Source organism: Gopherus flavomarginatus, chromosome 1 (assembly GCF_025201925.1).
Source record: "Gopherus flavomarginatus isolate rGopFla2 chromosome 1, rGopFla2.mat.asm, whole genome shotgun sequence".
NCBI lineage: Eukaryota > Metazoa > Chordata > Testudines > Testudinidae > Gopherus > Gopherus flavomarginatus.
The window spans coordinates 249,498,706-249,524,375 of NC_066617.1; the positions used below are offsets into that span (position 1 = coordinate 249,498,706).

At 43.1% G+C, this 25,670-nt stretch overlaps 1 protein-coding gene across 17 annotated transcripts in view; it reads right to left on the bottom strand.

Annotated features, from left to right (window-relative positions):
- INPP4A (inositol polyphosphate-4-phosphatase type I A) overlaps nt 1-25,670 on the bottom strand; it is a 195,295-nt gene that overhangs the window by 68,255 nt on the left and 101,370 nt on the right. For 16 of the 17 annotated variants that reach the window (XM_050931620.1, XM_050931612.1, XM_050931559.1 and 13 more), the window contains exons 3-9: nt 11,546-11,613; nt 9,687-9,914; nt 8,592-8,636; nt 6,498-6,616; nt 6,266-6,382; nt 2,796-2,875; nt 556-667 (exon numbers count right to left, since the gene is read on the bottom strand). In XM_050931620.1, coding sequence (XP_050787577.1) covers nt 556-667; nt 2,796-2,875; nt 6,266-6,382; nt 6,498-6,616; nt 8,592-8,636; nt 9,687-9,792 — 579 coding nt within the window. In that variant the 5' untranslated portion in view covers nt 9,793-9,914; nt 11,546-11,613. Of the gene's footprint in view, nt 1-555; nt 668-2,795; nt 2,876-6,265; nt 6,383-6,497; nt 6,617-8,591; nt 8,637-9,686; nt 9,915-10,630; nt 10,695-11,545; nt 11,614-25,670 lie in introns of all 17 variants that reach the window. The other variant, XM_050931502.1, reaches the window with a different exon arrangement.

Here is a 25,670-nt window from a genome sequence, read left to right on the forward strand (position 1 = left end):
AGATAATAGTGTGGTCTGTTCTTTTAAACTATCTGATCGTATTTCTACTTCACAAGCTGTCCTTCTTGAACTTCCATTTTCACTGATAGTTTCTAATAATCTAGTTTAAACATTTGCCTGGTACTGCCTTCATATTCGCAAATGGACATCAGTGAATTTCTTGTGAAATCAGCTACTTCCCATAGACATGCACCATGCACAGTAGTAAGTAGTGGCTTTTGTGTCATTGGGTTTTTTTAAGGGCAGATAGAATAAGAGCTCTGTCTATTACCACAGACAAATTTCCATCCCACCATTTTCAAGAACTCATAGCATTACAAAAAACTGTATATCACAGCCTGTGCCCCAAGTATTTCATCAACACTGAACTGTTTGTTACAGATTAACCAGCTAATATTTGTACAGTACATAGAAAATGTAAAGGACTATAAGTGCTAAATAGAATTAGTAAGTGATTGGGTAGAGGGGAGGCAATTTGCAGACTATAACATTATCTATAACATTGTCTTCAGTAATCCTGTATCTAGCTGAGGCCGATACAATGTTCACACTCACCCTCCCATTAATGGTGTCAGGAGATCTCGTTACAGGAGGCTTTTGGTCCGTTTTTTCTTCCATTTGCCATCCTATAACTGTGATGTTACCTACACGATCACTTTCAGCAGACCTGTAAGAAAAGTTTTTGTTTGTTTTTTTAAAAGAGATGGATTTGTTTGTCAATAGGAGACCAATTACTACTACATACAATATACTGATCTGTGAATTTAATGAAAATTTAAAATTAGGAAGCTTATAACATGGAGATACAAGTCAACTGATTTTACATGCAAGATATTAAATGACACCAATAGGAAGACATTCATCTCATTCTGTAAAGATTGGCCTGCTAGCTGTATATGATCTTATATACTGTACCATATGTGGTGCTAAATGGGAGAGTGTTAAGGGGACAGCACCATCCTTAACAAGGAATAGTATTCACTTCGTCAGTTTTAGATTCTTAAAGATATTTTAAAGTTATTGTTTGCATTTAACAAAGTGTAATGGTGATTCAAACAAATAGCTGTTAGAAATAGTGCTGGAGAGTAAATGAAAAAAGCACACAAGAGACTACAAGAACAGATCTAGACACACATACAGCACGGCACGTGTGGAATCAAGTTTTGAAAAAGAAAAGATTGAGCAGATGTTGCTCTGCATTCTAGTTACATTTTTGAAGAGTAATGTGATAAGGGGAAGAGAGTTTCATACTCACCCACCCTTTCCCAATCAATCATACTGCACTTGATATCAAAAAATATTTTATAATAGTTTCATTTCCTACTCAATAATGAGAGACCACCACCTAATCGACTGATTACTCATGATACAGGCCACGTAGAATGCTGAAAAGTCTGCCACCAGCTTCCCCTGCCCCAAAACATCTCTTCTCCACAACTGTGGATAGATAGCCTATTTTGTTACAGTCTGTCTCCTTTCTGACTCTGCTCAATACTTCCCACCCCAGCAAATCCTCTGTTGCCAAATCCAGTCAATTTTTCCTTTATAACATATAGGGGAAGGGGGGAGGCGGGGGGGGGGGGGGAAATCAGTCCTCCTCCTTTTATCCCTACCATCAAAAGCCTTGTCCATGCCTTGGTCATCTCTTATCTTCATTAATGCAACCTCCTCTATGCTTCTTCCATCGATTCCTTCAGGGCATTCAATAAGCTGTTGCTGCAATCATCTTCCTCTCCAGTCTCTCTGACCATGCTAATCCCCTACAAAGATCCCTTCACTGATTTCCCTTCACCTTTCACATCACATTCAAGATTCTCACCAATGCCTCTCTAGCACTGCCACCCACAGTTACATGTTTGAGCTCAGTTCCTCCTAATTTCCTCCGGCTCCCCTCACTCTGCACAAGATTCCTAACTTCTCCCGCACTTGATTTCGTACTTCCAAGCTGACTCCTAAGGGTGGGACTGTATCCCCGTTCTTTAGCACCAAGCTACCTTCCCCACGAGACACTCTCCTCCCCTGAAGCTTTTCAATATTAATCCACCTAGTAAATTATTTTTTAAATAATATTAAAGATATCTGCTCTGTTTTGAGACTGGTTCTTCCTATAGCTAGAGTGTTGTAAGGACAAACACACTAAAGTCTGTGAGATGCTCAGATACTACAGAAAGGGAGACCATATAAACACCTTACATAGACAAGTAGAGAGACAGGGTGAGTGAGGTAATACCTTTTATTGGACCAATTTCTGTTGGTGAGAAAAAGACACTTCCAAGCTTACAGAGAGCTCAGTAGCGAAGATATCCAATGTAAATAAGAAAAGCTTCTGGTTTTCCAGGGTATCCTCTGTGTCTAACTCACTCTCACACGCCTTAGATATCAGTTTAGTTAAGAGTAGCCAGTTTTGCCAGAGTGTGTGTACTGTCTGCTGTACACACACCCCCTATATGTCAAGGCAATTTGATGAAATACGCGAAGAGAAAAGAAATTGTACTTGTGGGTACACTTTCAACTTGCAGAATTAAAGACAACTCCCAACAAACAATTACAGCGTTCTCATTCCTTGTTCCCTGCCTGCTTTGCCACCAAAAATCTATCCCAATATTTGAAAAGGTTCCTATATTCTACATGTTTTAAACGTCACCCAATAACTGATTTTCATTAGTAGAGCCCTTGAACTTTGAACACTTATTTTAAATTAAAAATCAAAAACAATTTTCACAACCTGCTCCCAGCCCTACTAATCAGAGTGTTAGGAATGTTAGTTTCTGATGGACTGAAACTGCATTACAAACCTTAGTGTTAAATGCAATCTATGGTTCTTCTCCTGAAGTAATTCCTTTACAGTGAACGTTCCAGAACCCAATAAATACATCTGAAAAGAGGAACATTATTAGTGTAGAAAATCCAATTCATAAAGCCACCTGTCCATAAGCGCAAGTTGTGTACAATGATTAAACACTACAATTATAAATAAATATTTAAGAACAAATTACTACTACAAACAACAAATATAAATAAACTACTCAACCAGGTCCAGGAAGCATAAAATAAACAAAAAAAACCCCACTACTCTGGGGATTTTTCCCTGGAGGAAAACAAGACCGTCGCTTTCGCTAGGCTTAAGGGAAAGGACTTTCCCCAATATATACAAGCTAATCCAAAGGGCATGGAAATGGTGCAGTCTTGCATGAAAGAACAATGGTAGTGGCCTTCACTCTCTATATTAATGGGTCCGAGAACAAGCTCAGTATTTCCTTCTAGGCAATAATAATGAAGGTCCTGATTGTGCCCTCCACCCTAAAGGCTTATGGGCAAAAGAGAGGATTGGGTAGGATTCAGAATGACCAGGGAGACATATCATCCTGCTATTGACTCCCAAAGACTCTACAACCTCAGACTGTCATCTATTCTGCACAGCCTCCCCACTGAGATTCTGAGACAGCCACAGATGGGGGAGTCACAGGAGACCCTGATGGAGCCACAGTGTCAGGGAATCATGGGAGAAGAGGCAATGGGGCCACAGCCAGTGCAGACAGAGAAATATTAAGATTTAGTGAGGCCCTGGTCACAAAGAACATTTGGGTCTCCTACACCACAGGGACTCAGGGCACTAGAACTGGAAGGACCATGGGGCCATGCCCCACCCACTTTTTAACATAGGCATAATAGCTAAAGGTAGGTGCAAAGCAGCAGCGGCGGCTGCATTTTGCGGCGGGTGAGGCCTCAGGTGGGCCTTAATACCCCCTTGCCACGGGGCAAGGGTTGCCAACTTTTTAATCGCAGAAAAACAAACACCCTTGCCTCACCCCCTGCCCGCCTCTGCCTTTCCCCTTCTCCAAGCCCCCATCCCCGCTCACTCCATTCCCTCTCCCTCTGTTGCTCGCTCTACCCCACCCTCACTCACTTTCACTGAGCTGGGGCAGGGAATTGTGGTGTGGGAAAGGGTGAGGGCTCTGGGGTGGGGCCAGAATAAGGGATTTGGAGTGTGGGAGGGGGCTCCAGGCCGGAGCAGGGGTGCAGGAGAGGGTATGGGCTTTGGCTGGGAGTGCAGTCTCTGGGGTGGAGCCAGAAATGAGGAGTTCAGGGTGCAGGAGGGTGCTCTGGGCTGGGACAGGGTGTTGGAGTGCAGGAAGGAGTGAGGCCTCTGGCTAGGGGTGAGGGCTCTGGGGTGGGGCCGGGGATGAGGGGTTTGAGGTGCAGGAAAGGGTTCCGACCTGGGGCAGGGGGCTGGGATGTGGGAGGGGGTTTTGAGCTGGGGCAAGGAGTTGAGGTGTGTGGGGGGGTACAGAGTGTGGGCTCTGGGACGGAATTAGGATGCAGGAGGGGGTTCCGACCCAGGGCTGGTGGTTGAGGTGCAGAAGGGGGATTGGAGTGCAGACTCTGGGAAGTAGTTTGGGTGCAGAAGGGAGCTCAGGGCTGGGGCAGGGGGTTGGGCTCCGGTAGGGGGTTGAGGTGTGGGCTCCAGCTGGGTGGCGCTGACCTCAGGCAGCTCCTGGAAGCGGCGACATGTCTAGCTCCTAGGCAGAGGGGCCTCTGCACACTGCCCGTGCCTGCAATCACCACCCCTGCAGCTCCCTTTGGCCATGGTTCCTGGCCTTCCTGGCCACCCCTGTGCCTAGGAGCTGCAGGGACATGGCGGTCACTTCCAGAAGCCACATGGAGCCAGTGCAGGCAGGGAGCATGCCATAGCCTCGCTGCATGGCTGACTGGACTTTTAGTGGCCCGGTCAGCACCGCTGCCAGGGTCCCTTTTCAACCAGGCATTCCAGTCAAAAACTGGACACCTGGCAACCCTACATGGGGCCCTGCCCCTGCTGCTCCTCTTCCCAAGGCCCTGCGCCCTGGCCAGGCCAGAAACCAGAGCCAGGCCATGATCGGAGCTTCCCAAGGAGCCCAGGCCACTGTGGGAAGCACCAGACCCTCCATCTGTCCCAGGCAGCATGCCCAGGAGTGCGGAGAAATGGGCTGGGGGCTGCTCTAGGGCACCTTGGCCCCCTGCCCAAGGCAGGTGAAGGGTCTGGGGCTTCCCACAACAGCTGAGGTTCCTTGGGAGGCTCTTACCATGATGTGGCTCTGGCTTTTGGCCTACCCAGTGGGTAGGGACTCTGGGGGAAGAAGAGGAGCAGGGGGTGGGCCACCAGTCTGGTGCCCGTGGCCCCCCATTTCTCCAGTTTCCGGCGCTCCTGAGGGGGTCCTGAATTGGCTCTCACCTTGGCCACTTGTAGAGTGAAGGAGACCTCTGAATCTATGGGTTTTGCTGTGGAGAAGCAAACCCCATCCTCTCAATGGGGCAACGCCAGGGGTGGGGAGAATTTCAGTGATTCCCTTCTCCAGAACTTTCTCTTGCTCATTTTTCTCCAGAAGGAGATGAGCTGGGTCAAAGTTATTAGTTTTTCTTGGACTTTGGTTTGTTGGTGGGTAATACACATGTCAGAGGGTGAGTATCAATCATAACATTCACTTCAGGCTGTCCTTTACTGAGGTGACATTACAACAGAGAATGAGGCTAATGCCTCAGGCATATAAATTCAAGGGATGATCCAGAGTATTCATACGTCAGAAAGCAGATTGCATGGTTGCTTTCCTGAATGCATCTTCTGGCATTTTTGCTTCAGAAACAACCTGCTATTTTTGAATTCAGGAATTTTTGAAAAGCAAAACTGAAGTGTCAGAAGGTTATAGGGATTTTCATGTGGTGGAAATCCATATGCTGCTAATCAATGATAAAGTGGCAATGCTAAGTGTTTGTGAAACAGAGGGTGCACAACATTCATGATTTTTTAGCAGTTTTTAATTTCAGGATGGAGTTCCCCCCTCCCCTGGTTTTCATCAAGAACTTGAAAGTGGGCTCTTTTTTGAGAAAATTTTTGCTAAGATAGGGACCAATTTTTGAGGGACAATGGCTTTGCATTCAGATTCTTTGGTTTTTCACTTCTTTTCCGTGAACAATCATAAAGAAAAAAATTACTATGAAGGAAAATTTGGGGTTTGTGGTATTACGCACAGCCAAACTGCAAACATTTTCACATAAAAACCCTCAAAACACTTTTTTTTAAAAAATTTCACATAACTCTAATTTGAAGCCAAGAGAGACTTTATCATTCTAATTTAGAACAGAGTACCATAAAGGAATAGAACACAAAGATGGCACCTTTCACTTTAAATGTGTAGGACACACCAAATTAAGAGCTTTACAGAGGGCCCTAATGTAAGAAAAGGTGAAAATCCAAAGCTTTGGTTTAATTTAGAGCAAGTGTACTTACTGTTCCCTGAGATCTATCTTTGACGTCGTACACAGAAAGTTTGATTTGCGTCATTTGATTGATAAGAGAGTCTTGAAAAAAGGCAATACTGCTTAGAAAGATAGGATTATTTGTTCCCTACGATCATAAACACAAAAGAGGTAATATTAATGCAGTGTGATATATGTTGAAAAAAATGTTCCTTATACTAGCTTCAACCTTAAATCAAGAGCAATAATACACCACTACTTACCTCAATAATCTCTGTCTGTGCATGCTTTGTCCAGAATGCCTGAGGCGACGTAGTGACACTTACTGCGACAAAAGTATTTGGTTTTCGATCTAGCGATGGTGTGAGCAACTCACTGCAAACTTTAGAGGTTTAAAAATATAATTTTTAGAGTCATGGTCTTTCTGACATTGTCCAAAATTCTACAATTCTCATAAACATGTATAATACAAAGAGTGGGCCAGCGATGAAGGGCCCAATTTTCAGGATGCTTCTATTTTGTGCATAGGTACAATACTCACATTTGTGCATGCAAACAACAATTGCACACGCAGATCAGGTAGTCAGATTTGCAATTACGCACTATGCATATGCAAATGTGGGTATTTTTACACACAAAACAGATATAATATGCACAAAACTGGAACATACTGTGGGGTCCCAGCTGCCATTTAAAATTAGTCTCTCCCAGAAGAACCACTGTGGGAGGTTGGTGGTGCAAACATCACCCTTCCCCAGAGGGACAACTGTTCATAATAGCGCAAGGTGGTATTTCTCCAGTGGAAAGCTCATGGGCACGGTGTGCATGAAATAAACCTGCAGTCTGCTGAACTCTTTGCTCAATAGTATCTTCTCAAGGATATCATTGGGAGTGTTAGAATACCAACCATGTATCTGCATTGTAAACAGAAGTAGATGGTCCATCAAAACAAGACGGCATTTTATTTCTGCTAAAAAAATTATTGTCCTTTCTTTATTTTAACTACTATGGAGGGGGACATGGAAGAATAATCTCCTTCCAAAAAAACTGTATGTGATTGGCTTCCATACATAGATCTAAATAGACTTTGGTATTAAGGCTGAAAATCCATGTTATCTCCAGTTGGAATGCCATTGTTATGCCTAGAGACACAAGGTGAGGCAGGGGGGAGAAGAGGCGGGTTAGGGGTGGGAGCTTGGGGATAGGAGTGGCGTGGGCGGACAGAGGGTTGAGCCCCCCACCCCTGCTGCTTGCAGAGTAGGGGAAGCTGCCGCTGCTGCGCACATCGTGCTTCTCCTAGCCTACAGCACCTTCAGTCTCCTTGCCTGCCTCATTGTGTCCAGTGCCAGTGGGCTGTGCCTGTGTGGGGTAAGGCGGGGGCACCTCCCAACTATAGTACTGTACTGTAAGGCAAAAAAAAATTTCCCTGGAATCTAATCCCCCCATTTACATGCATTCTTATGGGGAAATTGGATTTGCTTAACGTTGTTTCACTTAAAGTCGCATTTTTCAGGCACATAAGTACAATGTTAAGTGAGGAGTTACTGTATTACAGTGCTGAATACTTTTTAATTTTCTTTGCTCATCTGTCAGACAGTAGCTGAAACCATAAAAAAAAAAGTAATTCAAATTCTGTTTAATGACAACGCAGGATTCAGATCCAGTATTAAGCATACCTATTACTGGTTTCCAATTTTCATTTAAAAACCACTGTCAGATGATAAAGCTTTCAAAATTTTGTAAATTACTCACTCAGCCAGGAATGTGCTCCACAAATAAACCTTTTGAATTTTCATTGAGAAGCTGTGTTTCTTCTAGTTTCCTGCCAGGTTAACTGATGCACAAAGAGGTCAAAATGACTTGCCCAAAGTCATTCAACCAGCCACAATTTTAACCATGTTAGAATCAGGACACTTCTGGGGCCCATATTAACCAAGTGACTACAGGAAAGGATGCATAACTGGCAGTGGATAACCCCGGGAAAACATTCTGTCCTAAAATATTTCTCAACCATTTATGCAGGTGTGCAATTTTCTTAAAGATTCATAGTGCAAACAAAGTGAGACTGAAGTGACAAGCTCAATCTCAAACTCATAAAATCTAAAAGTACAGAAGAAATTTTAATCTATAGACTTTCAAAAGTATAGCATAGTTGGTTCACTATAGGCTACCATGCTATCTGTTAAGACCCTTTTACAGAAAGCAGGGAAAGCTCCATACAAATGCAAGTGCATATCCCTCTCAACACTTATTTATATGGTAGCCCTTTCCATATCAACAATGGTAAAAAAAATATTCAACAGCAAATCCCATGAAAACCAGAAACGGTTTTAAAAAGAGTCATAAAAACTACTGACCTAAGCTGAACTCTAAAATTGGCTCGTCTGGATCCTGGATGTTTCCTGTAGAGCAGAAAAATTAGTAACAAAAGATTAACTCTCCATTGTTCTCATGTAATTCTTGAATTGAAGTTACAGTTAGAGAGGGGAAACATTTTAAGGAAGAAGTTAAATCTATAGAACGTTTTAGGTGACTCTTTTTAATTCAATGAATCTTGAAAAACTATTTTAAAATATTTACATGTTTCATCTTCAACACCTACAAAGCCACTGGAGTAAAAAAAATTAAGGCAATGGTTATGGGCTTTTTTAAATGCCTGAGTGACTTAGGAGCTTAAGTCCCATTTTCAAAAGCAACAAATACTTGAAGTCCTAAATCTCACTGAAAGGCACCTAAATCAAAGCGATTAAGCCTTGTCTATACTAGAAAGTGGAACCATTTTTAAGATACAGACACAGTTAAAATGGTATAACTCCCCTAGGGTGGAAGCAGTTACACAGGTATGAATGTGCTTATACCAGTAAAACTATCCCCTTACAGAAACAGGAATCAGCTATACCACTATAAGGCACCTTTATAATTGTTAACTGCATCCATACTAGGGCTTGTACCAGTATAATCATATCAGTTAAAAAATATCACATCCCTTACCAACATAGTTATATTGGGATCACATTCAAGTGTCATTCAGGCCTTAAGACACTTAGATGCTGTTGAGGATTTTACCCAATGCCTAAAGTGGGGGTTACCCAGACAGTTCGCACGCACGTATGCACACTTCCTCTCTTCCGCCCATCCTCTCCATCTCTGACCCTTGTTCTGAAGCTTTGTTTTCTTTGGCTTGTCTAATGTTCATGGAAGATCTAGCCTAATCTAGCCTTTTCCTCCCCACCACCACTTCTAGTTCGTTGCCTAGAAAATAGGGCAAAATTAGTTTTTAAAAGGTAATCTATTGGTATTTGAACTTCAGGATAATTCCTCCATTGCACGCACTGAGGGTAAACAGGAATGTTTAAAACTTTCAAAAAAACAACAAAAATATTTTGAAAAAATAATAATGTAAATATGTCTGAAAGGAACATGTGGGCACCAAATGACGCAAAGGTGCTTACCTGCCAGAGACAAACCTAGCATGTCAGAGGCAATGTCAATAGTGGAGGCCCGTTGCACAGCGCGGGATTTTGCACTGTGACGGGGGCTGTGTTCTCTTGCTGTCATTTTGTCATGAAGAACACGTCTCTTCTTGCTGCTAGATGTTAGTGATTTGTCTTGCCGAAGTATCAGAGTGCAGCAGATTGTCTCCAGTCACTACTCCTCCAATATCACCATGCTAAGCATAACTTAGACAAAATTAAAATGAACATTGTCAACTCACTGTAACAGTGACAAATCTATAGATTTAAAATTACCGTTAAGTTACTCTGATAGAAAGCTAAATGCTGACAAAATGCAAGACAACAATTCACATGATTCGTGCTTCTGTAGGACTTTTAATTAAAACTGTCTAAATATAGTACAACTTGCACAATTAAGCTGTTGAACTCCTTGCAACATGATATAAAATAGTCCAATAATATATAAAAATAATGCCAACATTCACAGTGCACATTAGACAAGATAAATACAAGAGAGCTGTGATCTTCCCCAAATGGTGCCAGAAAGAAAGAGATGAGGGCCAGTACAGGAAATGAGAGGAAAGTATGACTTAAGGCATCCTAAATTTGATTAGGATGATTAATTTGAAGGTTTCCTCCCTCCCTCAGCTACATTAACACTTCAGTTATGAAACATTTGTATCTATTCATAAGGCTGTTGTGGCAACTCTTTCCATCTAAGAATTACAAGAAGAAAAATACAACAAATGGAAATGTAGTGACTGTGACCACACATGCATCACTCTTCCTTCTAATGCCTCTATAACACTTCACTCTATCATGAAACCTTTCAACCACTCTGAACATCAGAGCAATTCTTCTCCTTACAGGGTTATGAGATAAATAATAAGGCCAATATTTGTGAGCACAGAAGTAACTAGATTTTAAAACAGGGAACTCACTTTGGGGTGAGTGGACAGAAGGGATTGTTGACTATCTGCTCCCAAAACCAGCAGATAGACCACCCTATAATTCAATTAAGAACGAATAGTATTCCTTGCACACAAGAATTTATGCAGCAACTGAAAGTGTCTATAAATCAATGGAGTCATGTAAATCAATTCAAAGTGAAAAAAGGAAAACGGATTAAATAGGAAAAACAGAAGACTTGCATACTTCATTTCCAAAAGTGTTAGCGTGCATCATAACTAACTATACTTTTACCACAGCATGTCAGTCAGCAATTGAAGGAGATAGTTTTCCAATTCTTCTAATTCATATGATGGTTAGTAAAGAGGCAGTCCTCCCAGAAAAGTATTTAATTTCACAAGATTTGCTCAAGTAAGAGATCTGTCATAACTCTCCGCCAGCTTCCAAATCCTCACACTCCCCCTAATTTGTTTTCCTTTGAGTATTAGATTTTAGCTGACTGCTTCTGTATATAAAATGATCTTTTACTGGTGACTAACTCCATTAACTTCAGTGTTCTAATGGAATGTAACATTGTCACAAGAGATATATGGAGGGATGTGGGCACTGTGCCATAAAAGAACAAATCATACAAATACTTTAATTTTCTGGATAAATAATATGTTCTTATGACGGTAGGTCAAGAAACAGCTTGGGTAAGTAAGGGAGACTGCCACTTCTCCCGCCAAAACCTCTGCAACTGTTGGCACCCTTAAAAGAGATCAATATTCAACACTGAAAGACGACAAATTATCTTAGTTTTCTAGCTGAAGAACTCCTATTTAAAATACCAAATATGATTATTTTCAGAAACCTTACAGACCCTTGATTATTCGTCTAAGTTACAAATTAAACAATTTTAAATTCCACTTGGTGATACATTTTGATTTCATACTAAGCATACTCACTGAGGGCTGTTTTCCTCCTGTGAGACTGTGTGGTTTTGCATGTCTTCAAATCAGAGTTAAGGTCACATCTAAAAATAAACACAGTAGTATTTATAAATGTATGCACTTATAGTTTTATGAAGACTTACACCATTTCAAAGTGGTATTTTATCAAATAACTGCATTTGTATTCCTAATTGTATCCCATTCCCTTATTACTAGAGAGCTGCATCTGTGCTTCCTAGTTGTGACATAGTTTTGCTGTGTGATAAGCTTTGCAACAGATGTAGCAAAAGCATGTAAGTTTGACAGACAGCTTACTTCCACACAAAATCAGCAAGGGCAATAGCCACTCAAAACAGAAACAAAGAGTAACAAACTAACACTAAGAGGGACTGATTTCAAGTCAGCATTTGGTGAGTGGATGAGACAACAGGAAGAAAAATATGCTAAAATATGCTAGCACAAAAGTCTAGTACTATAAAAAGCTGTAAGTATATAACTGGCAGAATGTAAGTGGTGGGTTTTTATTTTTTCCTACTACTCTTGCTTTTCTATAGCTAAGTCTGGACTCAAACCCACAAATTCTACATTACTTTGTAACGGCTGGCAACACGCATCCGGAAAAGAGAGAGAAAAGAATTTATTTATAAATACATCATGGGATAACTGGAGGTTTGTATTTGTTAGAGGTTCAGTTTCTACAAAGTAAATACAAGGACCTAAAAAGCAGAAGACAGAACTAAATAACTTTAAACTCAAAGAAGTATGAAAATTCCACCATACTTTAACATCTTGTGAAGGGCACACTATAATGAAAGTGGCCTGGGAGAACCTCACTCTCAATTTTTTTGCTTTTACTAGCATCCAAGGAGGTCATGTTTATGCTACAGATTGTGATGGACGCAAACTGTGCTTACGTCAGCATACAGCTGCTGAAGTATGTATAATTGCTCGGAAGTGTGCATATTTGGCTGTGCGCCACAGGCAGCCCCAGTGTGCCAAGCGCAGCTGTCTGGCAAAATGCCTTACCTATACAAATGACTTACCTAGGGACCTCTGGGAGCTAGGGGTCAAGTTCCCAGCATGCAACTTTCTCCATCTCATCATCCCATAAATTTTGCACCTTTTTTTAAAAAAAAAAAATCCCACAAACACACATGGCACTTTTTCAAATACAGGACAAGCGATTCATCTGTATTTGCAGACCTGCAGAAAATACCACAACAACTGGGGACAGGAGGATTTCTTTGAGGACAGTTTGCTGAGGAACACAGGAAAAAGCAATTCAAGGTTATTGGTGGCATTCACAGAGCAGCTGCAGATGGTGGAGCACCACTTCAGGGCCCGAGAAACAAGCACTGAGTGGTTGGATCGCATCATCATGAAGGTTTGGGAAGATGAGTAGAACTTTCAGACGTGGAAGGCCACATTTCTGGATCTGTGTGCCAAGCTTGCCCCAGCCTCTCAGTGCACGGACACCAGAATGAGAGCTGCACTGACTGTGCAAAAACAAGTGACACTCGCACTGTGGAAGCAATGCCATGCCAGATTGCTACACATCAGTGGGAAATCATTTTGAAGCTGGAAAATCCAGTGGAGGCCACTGCTATACAAGCGTGTAGAGCCATTAATGGTCTCCTGCTACGAAAGACTGCGCCTCTTGGCAATGTGTAAGACATAGCAGATAGATTTGCAGCAATAAGGTTTCCAAACTGCGGTGGGGCGATACACAACACATATATCCCTATATTGGCATCAACGATCTTGCCACTGGGCGCATCAATAGAAAGGGCTACTTTTCTATGCTTATGCAAGCTCTGGTGAATCTCCAGGGATGCATCACCAGTATCAATGTAGGCTGCTAAGGGAAGGTGCATGGATACTTACAGGTTTAAGAACACAGGACTATTCAGAAAGCTGCAAGTGGGAATATTCTTTCCCAACCAAGAATATAGAAATGCCAATAGTGATTTTGAGGGACCCAGCCTACCCCTTGCTCCCCTGGCTCATGAAGCCATACATCAATCACCTCAACAGTACCAAGGAAAGAGTCAACTACCAGCTCAACCGGTGCAGAATGACTGGTGAATGTGCTTTTGGTAGACTGAAGGGACACTATTGGTGCTTACTCACTAGCCTGGATCTCGGTGATAAACATATTCCCAATGGTTATAGCTGCTTGTGTGTCCTGCATAATATCTGTGAGGCAAAGGGGGTAAAGCTGCTGCCAGGCTGGAGGTGGAGCAGTTGTCTGCTGACTTTCAACAGCCAGACATAAGAGCTATTACAAGAGCCTAATGTGGAGCTGTACAGCTGAGGGAGGCTTTGAAAGAGCACTTGAACAGTCAGCCACTGTAGCGTTCTGTGCTGGACTCTTCTCTGGACTTGGAGATTTGGGTGTTGCTGAGAACTGTGTCGTGCTTGCTGTACATTTATAAATATGAATATGACTGCATTTTCCTGAAGCTATGAATTATGTGGTGCTTGGTGTGAAATTGCACGTACAGCGTGCTTTGAGTACCACTGTTCTTTCGGCAATATTTGTTGTGAACTAATACAAATAATTTGATTCTCAAAAAAGACAAACAAACCAAAAACCCAGAAATTTATTGAGTGGGGAAAAACAGTTTTGCAAAATACCCACAGGCAATTTTAATAAATTAACGAAGTGAAAATTTAAAATTAGAAAGGGAGCTAACATTTATATCCACTTCAGTACACAAATGTTGTCCATTGTGGTTATGTATACACCAATTGTGGTTCTCATAGGTCGGCGTATGTGAAGCTGTGGCTTTCCTTGCTGTTCCCCAGCATGGAGTGATAGGGATAAAGATGCAGCCTGTGATGCTACCTGATATGTTGCAGAGGGGAGGGAGCAGAGACCATGGAATTCTCCAAAGACGGTCCTTTCTCTATGTTGTCAGTCTCGTCAGTCCTCCAAGCCCTTCATCCACAGTCGGATGCAGCACTGGCTTTCTTGATCTTGCAGAACATGTTCTCCCTAGTACACTTCTTTCTCCTCCTCATCAGGGTCAGGCATTCTGCAGGTGCTGAGGGAGCAACCCTCAATGCCACCAGGACAGAAGCTACTGATAAAAACAGACTGAGATATCATTGGTGTCATGCTGTCTAGAGTGGCTCATGACCATGAGTGCTTCCCTCAGGGCATACTGGCAAAAATAGGGCAGAAATACCAAACTGTTGGTGTGTGTTCTATAATTAGATTTCACCAAGCAAGTAACAAATGAACTCCTAGATCACTGTAACAGTCTTACCACGGAGCCGCAGACAGTCCCTTTAGATCCTCCAGTCTATCTTGCCACCCAGACAAACTGGACTTAGTGATAAATGGTCACTTACACCAGAAATCACACCACGTTCAAGTTGCTTCCAGTCCCAAGAGACTAGTCAGTCACTTACCCCAGACCAGCTGGTACACTAGATCTTACTTCAAAGACAATGCCTGTGGCAACTTCTGTAATAAACTATCTCAATATTTATTAAATTAGGAAAGGGAAGTAAGAGTTATTTACAAGTTACAGCAAGCAAATATATACACACAAATGAGTTATCATCTAACTCCTAAGAGTGACAGAGCTGTAGTGATCTGTCAATTCACTGTCTTTTTCTAGGCAGACCCAGGAGACAGCCCCTGGAGATCTCTGGCTTCAGTTTAGAGTCTCTCGCCCTGTCAGAGTTCAAACAGTCAAAAAGGTGGAAAATGTTCCTGTGATTTTGTTTTACTTCCTTCATTTAGCTTCCAAGTCCACATGATGAGTTGCACATTGTATTTCCAAGGTGTGATAGGGCCATTAACCAATCCTTTCTATTGTGTCAAGTATCAGAGGGATAGCCGTGTTAGTCTGGATCTGTAAAAGAAGCAAAGAGTCCTGTGGCACCTTATAGACTAACAGACGTTTTGGAGCATGAGCTTTCGTGGGTGAATACCCACTTTGTCAGATGCATGTAGTGGAAATTTCCAGGGGCAGGTATACAAAAACCTGTAGGAGAACACTTCAACCTCCCTGGCCACACTATAGAGACCTTAAGGTGGCCATCCTGCAGCTAAAAAACTTCAGGATCAGACTTCAAAGAGAAACTGCTGAGCTTCAGTTCATCTGCAAATTTGACACCATCAGCTTGGGATTAAACAAAGACTGTGAATGGCTTGCCAACTACAAAACCAGTTTCTCCTCCCTTGGTTTTCACACCTCAACTGCCAGAAGAGGGCCTCATCCTCCCTGATTGAACTAACCTCATTATCTCTGGCTTACTTGCATATATATATACCTGCCCCTGGAAATTTCCACTAGCTCATGCTCCAAAACGTCTGTTAGTCTATAAGGTGCCACAGGATTCTTTGCTCCTTTCTATTGTGATGTCCCTTGATGGCTCATCTGATTTTGATAGTCTTTCTGGCAGCAGAAGGCGGATGATTCTCATGCCCGGGTTCACAAGTTCATAGCAAACATTTTCAAAGTTATAAAGAAAAACTTAATAGTTTCTTACAGCATGCAATACAGACATTACAAGTGAGATTAATATATGCAGCAACTTACAGGCATTTCACAGAGTTTAAACACTAAATACATTTTTATAAGACTAATACCTGTTTTGAGCAAAACTAACACACAGGTGAACTGGTCTGATCTCCAGCTATAAGTTTGTCAGTTCTTAGCTAATGCCTATAGCCTGGGCAAGAACTGGCATCTGGTTTGCCAGCATCACAACTGGATTTAAAATCACAACAGAAAGGGAAAGATAAGTTTCAAAATTCCTTTCCTTCATTGCCATAAACACTTCTGATAAGACGCTTATTGAGACTTCTCCTTTGAAGCACCTCAGCATGTCACTGCTCCCCAGCCCCTGCCATGGTGAGTATGGCTCATCAAAAGTGTCGTGGGGGGAAGGATTTTCTGTTGCATGAAGCTAGGAAATTCCAGTCCCTATTCCATGGGCACTAACATAGGTCAATGGCACTGTATGCTGGCCCTATTTTCCACAGTGCCCCACTCTCTGTGCCAGTTACCTCTCTGGTTACAGTTTTAAACTCTACTGCCCAGAGGTCACAGAGACTGGAAGCCACCCCCCTCCTATGTGTGTTTTTGAAATGCCTTTTCCAGATTGCCCACCTTGAGTGAGTTGCCAGGTGTGCTCACCTAGTTGTATGCCACTCTCATAGAGGCGATGGGACTTTAGCCAATATCTAACTCCTCAGGGTAACAAAGGCACAGAAAGCTCAGCTGCTACTGGCAGCCAGAAGCTGCCCACGCCCATATGTTGCTAGCCTTTTTTATTGCAACGACAGCAGCCAAACTCATTGCACAGTGGCATGGGAAAGTGCCCTACCACAGAGGAAGAAATAAGACAGCCTTTCCTAGAAACCCTTACGAGAGGACTGCAGAGAATCTCCATGAAATGTTCATCGAGATCTCCCTGGTCCTGTGTTATCCCTGGTGAGGTTCCTTCATTTGCATGCAAAACTGCTGCTGATCCCAGTTGTACCCTTTTGTCTGCTTCACTCATGTCATCTGCTCATAGATGTCCACTTTTCTATTCCTGGTCTGTAGCTGTATTTGTACACCTTCTTCCCCCAACAAGCCAAGGAGATCTATGTCTGCTCCAGGCAGGAGCGTGTCTAGTGCGTGGAGTTGGCCTATTTAGTTGGGAGAGTGGCATACAACTAGGTGAGCACACCTGGCAACTCACTCAAGGTGGGCCATCTGGAAAAGGCATTTCAAAAACACACATAGGAGGGGCGTGGCTTCCAGTCTCTGTGACCTCTGGGCAGTAGAGTTTAAAACTGTAACCAGAGAGGTGACTGGCACAGAGAGTGGGGCACTGTGTGACAGCTGTTGGAGGACTGTTAGGGTTTACACAGGTCACACAGTGTCTACACTTGTGCTGCATCAACCTCTGGAGGTTGACCATGGCTCAACATTCTCCATGGGGGTGGTTTTACTGCATTGTTGTAATAGGGTGCTTATGTCGGTCACAGACAAATTTGATGTAGACACATGCACAAATAGGTTGATGCAAGGTAACTCACATTGCCCTAACTTTGTAGTGTAGGACTAGGCCAGGCCTTGTTACTCAAGCTTGCTTGAGAACATGGTCCAAATGAGGACAGGCACAGGATGTTAGGTGGAAAGCAACAGACTGCAACTTTATTAACATAGTTCAAGTACAAATCAATGGAGGCATAATCCTTTCCAAATTAAAAAGCTTATATAATACTAATGGACCAGGTTACTTCCTTCTGCTACCCAAAACTGCTGTCCCACCAAATAAACCCAGTGGCCCCAATGACACATAATCCAGTCAGTATGTCAAGCCAAACCCAGTCTGGAACATGGAAATTGAGCCATCACATATGTAGATTATGAGTTTGTCCACTAAAAAAAATGACCCATTGCTGACGATGGGTGTAACTGACTCAGTACCTAACATGTTTTTCCTGCAAGTGAAGGCTTCAACCATGGTTTCTGAAGTGGTGCAGAATAGTTTGCCCTTGTCCACACTAGCCGCCACACCACGTTCATCATCAGCTCAGCTGCACCGATTGTCATCACTATTGCCAGCAGAGTCAGGGTGAGGACATGTCACTCCCTCCCCAAGCCACACTGCATGGGGCTGACATCACAGATAGCCCCTGAAGCGTTTCTCTGCGCCCCCCTATGGGGGTGCACCCCAGTTTGAAAACCTCTGCTCTATTTCTATGCCATTTCACATGCTCTGGCCACAGAGCCACATACCAGGATTGGGGGAGGGGCAGTGGCAGTGAAGGAATCTCTATCACTGACTTACATGTATGAAGAAAACAAAAGAGAATCTCATAATCATTGACAGTCTATCACTGAGGCCTGGATCCTTACAAGTGGGTGCAACAGCTATGTCCAGCCAAATCAGTGCAGATCACCACATTCCTATCAAAACATTATATTCCAAGTGCACTTGTGGACCAACCAAAAAAGGACAAAATACTTCTGAAAAATGGCCAGGGGTTGTGACCATGTAAGGCAGTGGTCCCCAACGTGGTGCCCGCAGGCGCCATGGCGCCCGCCGGGGCATTTATGTGCTCCTGCCTAGTGCCCAGCAGGGGAGAGAAGCCGCAGCCCGGCACCTGACGGGGACAGAGAACTCCAGCTGCGAGCATCGTGTTCTCCGTTCCCAGCAGGTGCAGGGCCCGCCTAGTGCCCAGCAGGGGAGACAAGCCACTGCCCCACACCTGCCGGGGATAGAGAACTCCGGGGCTGCAGACTGTGGGCGCCGGTATTCTCAGTCCCTGGCAGATGTTGGGCCGCGGCGTAAGCCAGAGAGAAGCTGCAGCCCAGCGCCTGCTGGGGACAGAGAACTCCGGGGCTGCAGGCGCCGGTGTTCTCTGTCCTCACAGCTTCTCTCCAGCTTCTCTCTGGATTCATATATTATGTAATATTAAATTTTTTTGTATTATTTAATGTACAAATACAAAATAAGCCTTGTAAAATTGTTGGTGCCCGCCATGCTCTTCTGAAAACATGAATGTGCTACTGGCCACAAAAAGGTTGGGGTCCCCTGATGTAAGGAATTTATTATCATTTCCATGAAGGAGTTGTGGGTGGTGGAGGTCTTGGTGAAGACTGAACTACCATAATTTTAATAACTGTCGGGACTTCATAAATGCTTCCATTACCACACTGTCAGATCAGACTCAAGAAGCTGCTACTGTCCAATGTGCTTTTCACTAATCTGCAATGAACCAATGAAAGCCAGTGTCCAAGAAGCTTGTTAAAGTAAGCATTCAGACCCACACTTCGACGACATGTGGGGCAGTGGGCACAAGCACCAGTTCTGTGATTTTAAGCCAACTGAGAGTACCTCCTCACCATGAAAATTCTCACCCACCAACTGTGGCCAGGTTCCAGCCTTTTTGCACAACCTGAGTAGCACACAGAGGCTGTATCCTAACTAAGACATTGGTCCTTTGTCTATTATCAAGGGAACCCCGCATCTACTGCTAATTAGCTCAGTGATCCCCTCTTGGTAAAGAGTTTTGATTACCATGAACCAAAAAGGTCATCCCAATAGTGCCCAACCAGGTACCAATCATTCTCACTCTTTAAAACTCACCCAGGGATTATGCTAAAACTGTGTGCCTGCAGGTGGCAAGAAGCCACCAGCTGGAGGGCAGGAAGTGCTTTAAAGCAAATGAATACAAATACATTCATGCAGTGTGGAAATCCCCCAATACATCCTTTCACTGACATTTTGACTAAGTGCCATGTAAACTACAGGAAGTGGTTTTCTTCCTTTTCCCACACTCTTCCCCACCTACTTAGATATGACCTACAATCACACTGTTTTTCTTCTTGATCATCCTGCAAAAGTTATTAGAAGCTTTAAAAAAAACTCAGTTAATCTAGAAACTAATTTTAACCACAGTGTGATATTTGGGAGCACTTAACTGGAAACTGCAATTTAGGCCATTTAATTAGTCAGCTCCTTGGGTAAATGAAGACAATTTGTATATATTCACAACTGAAAAATAAGCAGCAGACTCACTTTTTAAAATTTAATTTACTCATGATCAAAATATTCCCATTTCTTTAGTTCTATTGTCATTAATATAAAATATGCATGCCTACATCTGAAAGCAAGTATTAATTACAGAAATAAATAGCACATTAAGCAGAGAGATCTGTATGCAACAGCTAGAAAGAACATAAAGCATGGTTATGTTCTATTTTGTAGAATTTCTATAAGCTTCATCTACCAGAGGAGAGAACAACACCATTGCAACCATAAAGTCTTGCTATAATTCAGTTTGAAATTCAACAACCAATCATTTTACCAAAAAAAGAAAGTAAGTTAGTTTTTCAGCTTACAAAAGTGTCTATCATTTAAATGAATTTTTACCCTCTTCCCATGAAATATGGAGGCTACATTCTGATGCAGTTTCTAGTTCATGGAATGATTACTCTATGTTTTACAACCCTTGGCTACAGTTGTATAGAGCTTGAACTTGTATCATGCAAGAAAGAGATGAAAGACTGCCCAGTTTCTCCATAGGCTGCTATAAGCACAGCAGGCTTTGCTCAAGGTCTCTCTACTGGCTCCCAGTCAATTTCAGATGCCAGTTTCAGGCCTTGGTCCCAATCTTCCAAGCAATTCATGGACCAAGACCCAGCTACATTAAAGACCGCATTTTGATCTATGAATTGCCAAGCCACTTGTGCTCCTGTGGGACAAAGCACAGCACATGAAGTCCAGGACAAACTGCGTGAGACCTGGTAACAAAACATTCTCTGTTGAGGGGATCCAGCTTGTGAACAAAACTTTTAGAGCAGCAGTTCTCAACCCACTGCCTGTGGGACACATGGAGCCCAATTAGCACACAGCTGTGGCCCACAACGATACATAGGTTGAGAACCACTGTTTTAGAGTCTGACTTTAGGAAACACTTCAAAATGTTCCTCTTCAAAAAGCCTTTCCACCAGAGTAAGATTGACATTCAACACTGACATCCCCTGCTACCCAGCACCCTCACAATACAAGAGCCTGTAAAACAAATTGATAAACCAATCAACCAAAACAAACCACAAGCAGAGTTATTACTCCATAAAAGGGAGGCAGGCCATATGATCCATGAAGTCCACTAAGGATTTCATTATTGTTATTGATTTTATGTGGAAGGCACTCAAATTGACCACCATTTCTGGGCAAAGAGATAATGAGAATTAGATGTGGAGGGACAGGAGAAAATGCAGAGAAAAAGCACTGAAATGAATAAAAATAAATTTGTAAATCAGAAATTTGACACTCATCTTGTTGGAATCAAAGTGTGACTTACAGTAAAATCAATACATCTAACCAGAAAGATTCCTTTTAACTACCCCATATACTAATGTACTGTATTTATTAAAGCCATTTTATTCTAATCACAAAATAATCCAACAATCATAGAATCAGTTATGTGTTGATACTATTCCCTTAATTTTGCACGTACGTTTAGTGCATTAGATCCAGGTTCTGCCTTGTCTTGCTAGCATATAGTAGGCCATGATTCTGCAACGGGACCCTGCACTAGGTATATGAGAAAGTAAACCCCACGGTTTAGTCTGATATTGAGGTTTGCTGAATGGGGACAGACTGCTGAATCAGGATATAGGTATGTTGGAATGTCTCACCAGTTTTGTCCATTTTACATGGCACTTCTGTGTCTTGCAATGATACATTTATTTTTAAATGTCTAAAATATGAACACACATAAATATGCCGGAGGACAAGCTTAAAATACGTGATTTATTTGAGTTTCATCCTACTGTAACTAACTGACCTACTGTAAGCAATTAATTGGTAAAAAATAAATGATAAACAAAGGAGCTATATTCCACAGCTGTTATTACTGGGATTTATGCAGTGCAATTTATGGCACTAATATATAAATGCAATTTTTTCCAACAACTTTCAGTTGGTACTTAAGTTTGATCTCTCTTCAATAACCATCCCCTCATATATATATTTATTTCATTATGTTTTTATATATAAACATAATGAAATGTTTGTTATACATAGCATAGAATATATGCACTGCTGAAACAATATTCTTAGGTTAACCATTTAAAAACAATGTATAAGTACCAGAATATTAATATCACAGTGTTTAGGGTAAGAAAAATATTTTGATACAAATATTTCATATATGATGCAGGCACTGAGTGCAGCAGTACCTAACATCACCACCCATCTAGGATTATGTTGATGTTTTCTAGTGAAATAACTGTTTTGGTTCCAGAGGTCCGTTACCCTTTTGTTGCCTTCATTGATAATTTCTGGTACATTAACAGATCATGCACTGAGATATACAAGAGCTGGAATTGCAAACTCAGTACTTCATTAATTTCACAGTATATTTTGCTGTAAAAACTGTTCAGGTGACATTCAAACAGTATGTATGGAGTCCTAATTTGGATGACATTGTTCTAGGTTTGATAAACTCATACTGGCCAGAGTTCAGGGGACTGTACCAACTACCACCTGAGGGTTTGTTTGTTTCTTTGCTACAGTGCCAGTCTCCCACCAGAAGATGGCACAATGCAGACCAGCTAGGCAAATAGCTGGGGACAGTCCACAAAGTTCTGCTGACTCCTCTCCTCTTACATGCTGCAGGTGGTGCCTGCATGCGGAGAGGCAGGGGGGTCACAGACAGAAAGGAGGGGCACAGAGCATTTACCCTCCACTGAGATTGTGTGACCAGGAAGGGGAAGGTCATCTCTCTCACCAGTTTACCCTTCCAGAATCCTGTTGCAGGGCTAAGGGAGAGAGGCCACTGGAAGAAAGAAGAAGGGGACTGACCCTCCCCCCCTCCCCGACACAACGTAAGGAGATAATGCCCCATGAAATTGCAAGCGGGGAATGGGATCAGGCCTGCTTTTCTCTCTGAATACTCTAGAGGAGGCTAGAAAGCCAGTGGGTCTCCAGAGAAACACCAGGAATTTCTGGCATATCCAATAAACTAGCCTGGGAAAAATACTACTGGCCAGAGAAGCCTGAGACAAGAAGAAGTGCTATCTGGGCAAGTGACAGCACCAGGTTTCCTGACTGCCAGACCAAGAGGGAAGCTGGGTGCAAGTTGAATGATCTCAGGCACAGCAGCAAAGGGAAGGTGGGCTGGAAGGGACTGAAGAGGAGTGAAGTGAAGAGAACTAAGTTTCCCCTCAACAAATGTGAGAAGGGACTGAGGCTGCAGAGTTACTGGACTGAGCTCATTACCTGTACACCATAAGTAATGCCTTGGGAGCAGGGCCAGGTACACTGCTGAGCATACCTGAGGCCAAGCTTTAGTTTGCATATATTCAATAGTGTGCTGATCAAAGGTCTGTGGGAACCATGGAAGAGACTGTTTAGGTCTGAACATTTCTGTTATAATCAGGGAGTTCAAAGAGTCCTCTGCCATAAAAGCAAATATTTTCATTTTTTAGCCAAGCCAGTATAGCCACATAGCAGTTTTCAGGGCACTACAACCCCCCCACCCCCCCACTACAGGTCATCATCAGATATTTAGAACCCAAGACCTCAAGCACCAAAAATACAGCCCTCAACTATCTGAGCTAAACTAATAACTCCATTAGCAAGCACTAGTCATAGGCTCTTACCCTCTATGACATGTGAACCATCCACTAGAAGGGAATATGACACAATTTAGCAGCCCGAGCCACTGCTGTAAGACAAGAATATAATTTGGAGAGAGAAAATAAAAACTAGAGGCCACAGCTAGATAGTTCACAGGCAGCTATATTTTTGCCAGAAAAATAAACAGCAATGTCATTTGCAACCCAAGCCAGCATAGATTTTATTTTAAAATAACTACAATTTGGTTACGTGCTGCTGCAAAACACAATTTATTTCAGGAGAAAGAAGACTCCTTGCTAAAACATTATTACAGTCATTGGCAATTGCAAACTTCTGTTGCCACTGCCAGGTAGTTTAATTTCCTAGAGCAGTGGTTCTCAAACTTGTACCGCCGCTTGTGCAGGGAAGGCCCCTGGTGGGCTGGGCCAGTTTGTTTACCTGCCGCGTCCGCAGGTTTGGCTGATCGCAGCTCCTAGTGGCCGTGGTCTGCTGCTCCAGGCCAATGGGAGCTGTTGGATGCGGCGGCCAGCACGTCCCTCGGCCCACGCCCCCCAGCACCTCATAAAATCATAGAATATCAGGGTTGGAAGGGACCTCAGGAGGACATCTAGTCCCACCCCCTGCTCAAAGCAGGACCAATCCCCAACTAAATCATCCCAGCCAGGGCTTTGTCAAGCCTGACCTTAAAAACCTCTAAGGAAGGAGATTCCACCACCTCCCTAGGTAACTCATTCCAGTGCTTCCCCACCCTTCCAGTGAAAAAGTTTTTCCTAATATCCAACCTAAACCTTCCCCACTGCAACTTGAGGCCATTACTCCTTGTTCTGTCATCTGATACCACTGAACAGTCTAGATCCATCCTCTTTGGAATCCCCTTTCAGGTAGTTGAAAGTAGCTATCAAATCCCACCTCATTCTTCTCTTCTGCAGACTAAATAATCCCAGTTCTCTCAGTCTCTTCTCATAAATCATGTGCTCCAGTTCCCTAATCATTTTTGTTGACCTCCACTGGACTCTTTCCAATTTTTCCACATCCTTCTTGTAGTGTGGGGCCCAAAACTGGACACAGTACTCCAGATGAGGCCTCACCAATGTCGAATAGAGGGGAATGATCACGTCCCTCGATCTGCTGGCAATGCTCCTACTAATGCAGCCCAAAATGCTATTAGCCTTCTTGGCAACAAGGGCTCACTCTTGACTCATATCTAGCTTCTCATCCACTGTAACCCCTAGGTCCTTTTCTGCAGAACTGCTGCCTAGCCCTTCAGTCCCTAGTCTGTAGCAGATCCTGCCCACTGCAATCAGCTGTTTCACAGTGTACAGGAGGCTCTGGGACAGAGGGGGGAGGAACAAGGGTGCAGCAGAGGAGGGGGCAGGAAGGGGCAGGGCCTGGTGATTGAGCAGTAGGAAGTTGGCACCTGTAGCTCCAGCCCTGGAGTCAGCACCTATGCAAGGAACTGCATATTAACTTCTGAAGAGCCGCACGTGGCTCCAGAGCCACAGGTTGGCCAGCCCTGGCCTAGAGCACTAATCCGCTTAAGGGCCAGACAGATAAACAGTTCAGTCAAAAGTCCAGAGAGAAAAATTAACAGTCCTATACATAAGGGCTGAAGCTTCCAAGCTTCTTGAGTCCAGGGCCTCTCTCTCACTGTTTTCCAGAGGCGCAATAGCCCACTGCTATTTTTAGCATGCTAGTTCGGTCCCCAGTAGCAGTAGTCTGCCCACCTGGGCTGAGAGGCATATTCCTAGCAGCATATACCCTAAGCAGCACTCCCTTCCCCTTTCAAAAAAACTACAAGAGGAAGCAGAATTCAATGACTAACTTTCCTCTGAACCAGGGAGAGTGCAGGGGCACGTGTGTGTGCGCGCGTTTTGGCCTGGTCTGCACTAGAAGGATAACCCATTCCTGAAACCTGATATCAAACATAGCTTGATCTTTGTCTTTGGTGCTCTGCTACACATTTTGCTGACAACCATCATCAGGAACAGGTTATTTTACTAGAGTGGAGACTAGGCCTGGGTGTACATTTCAA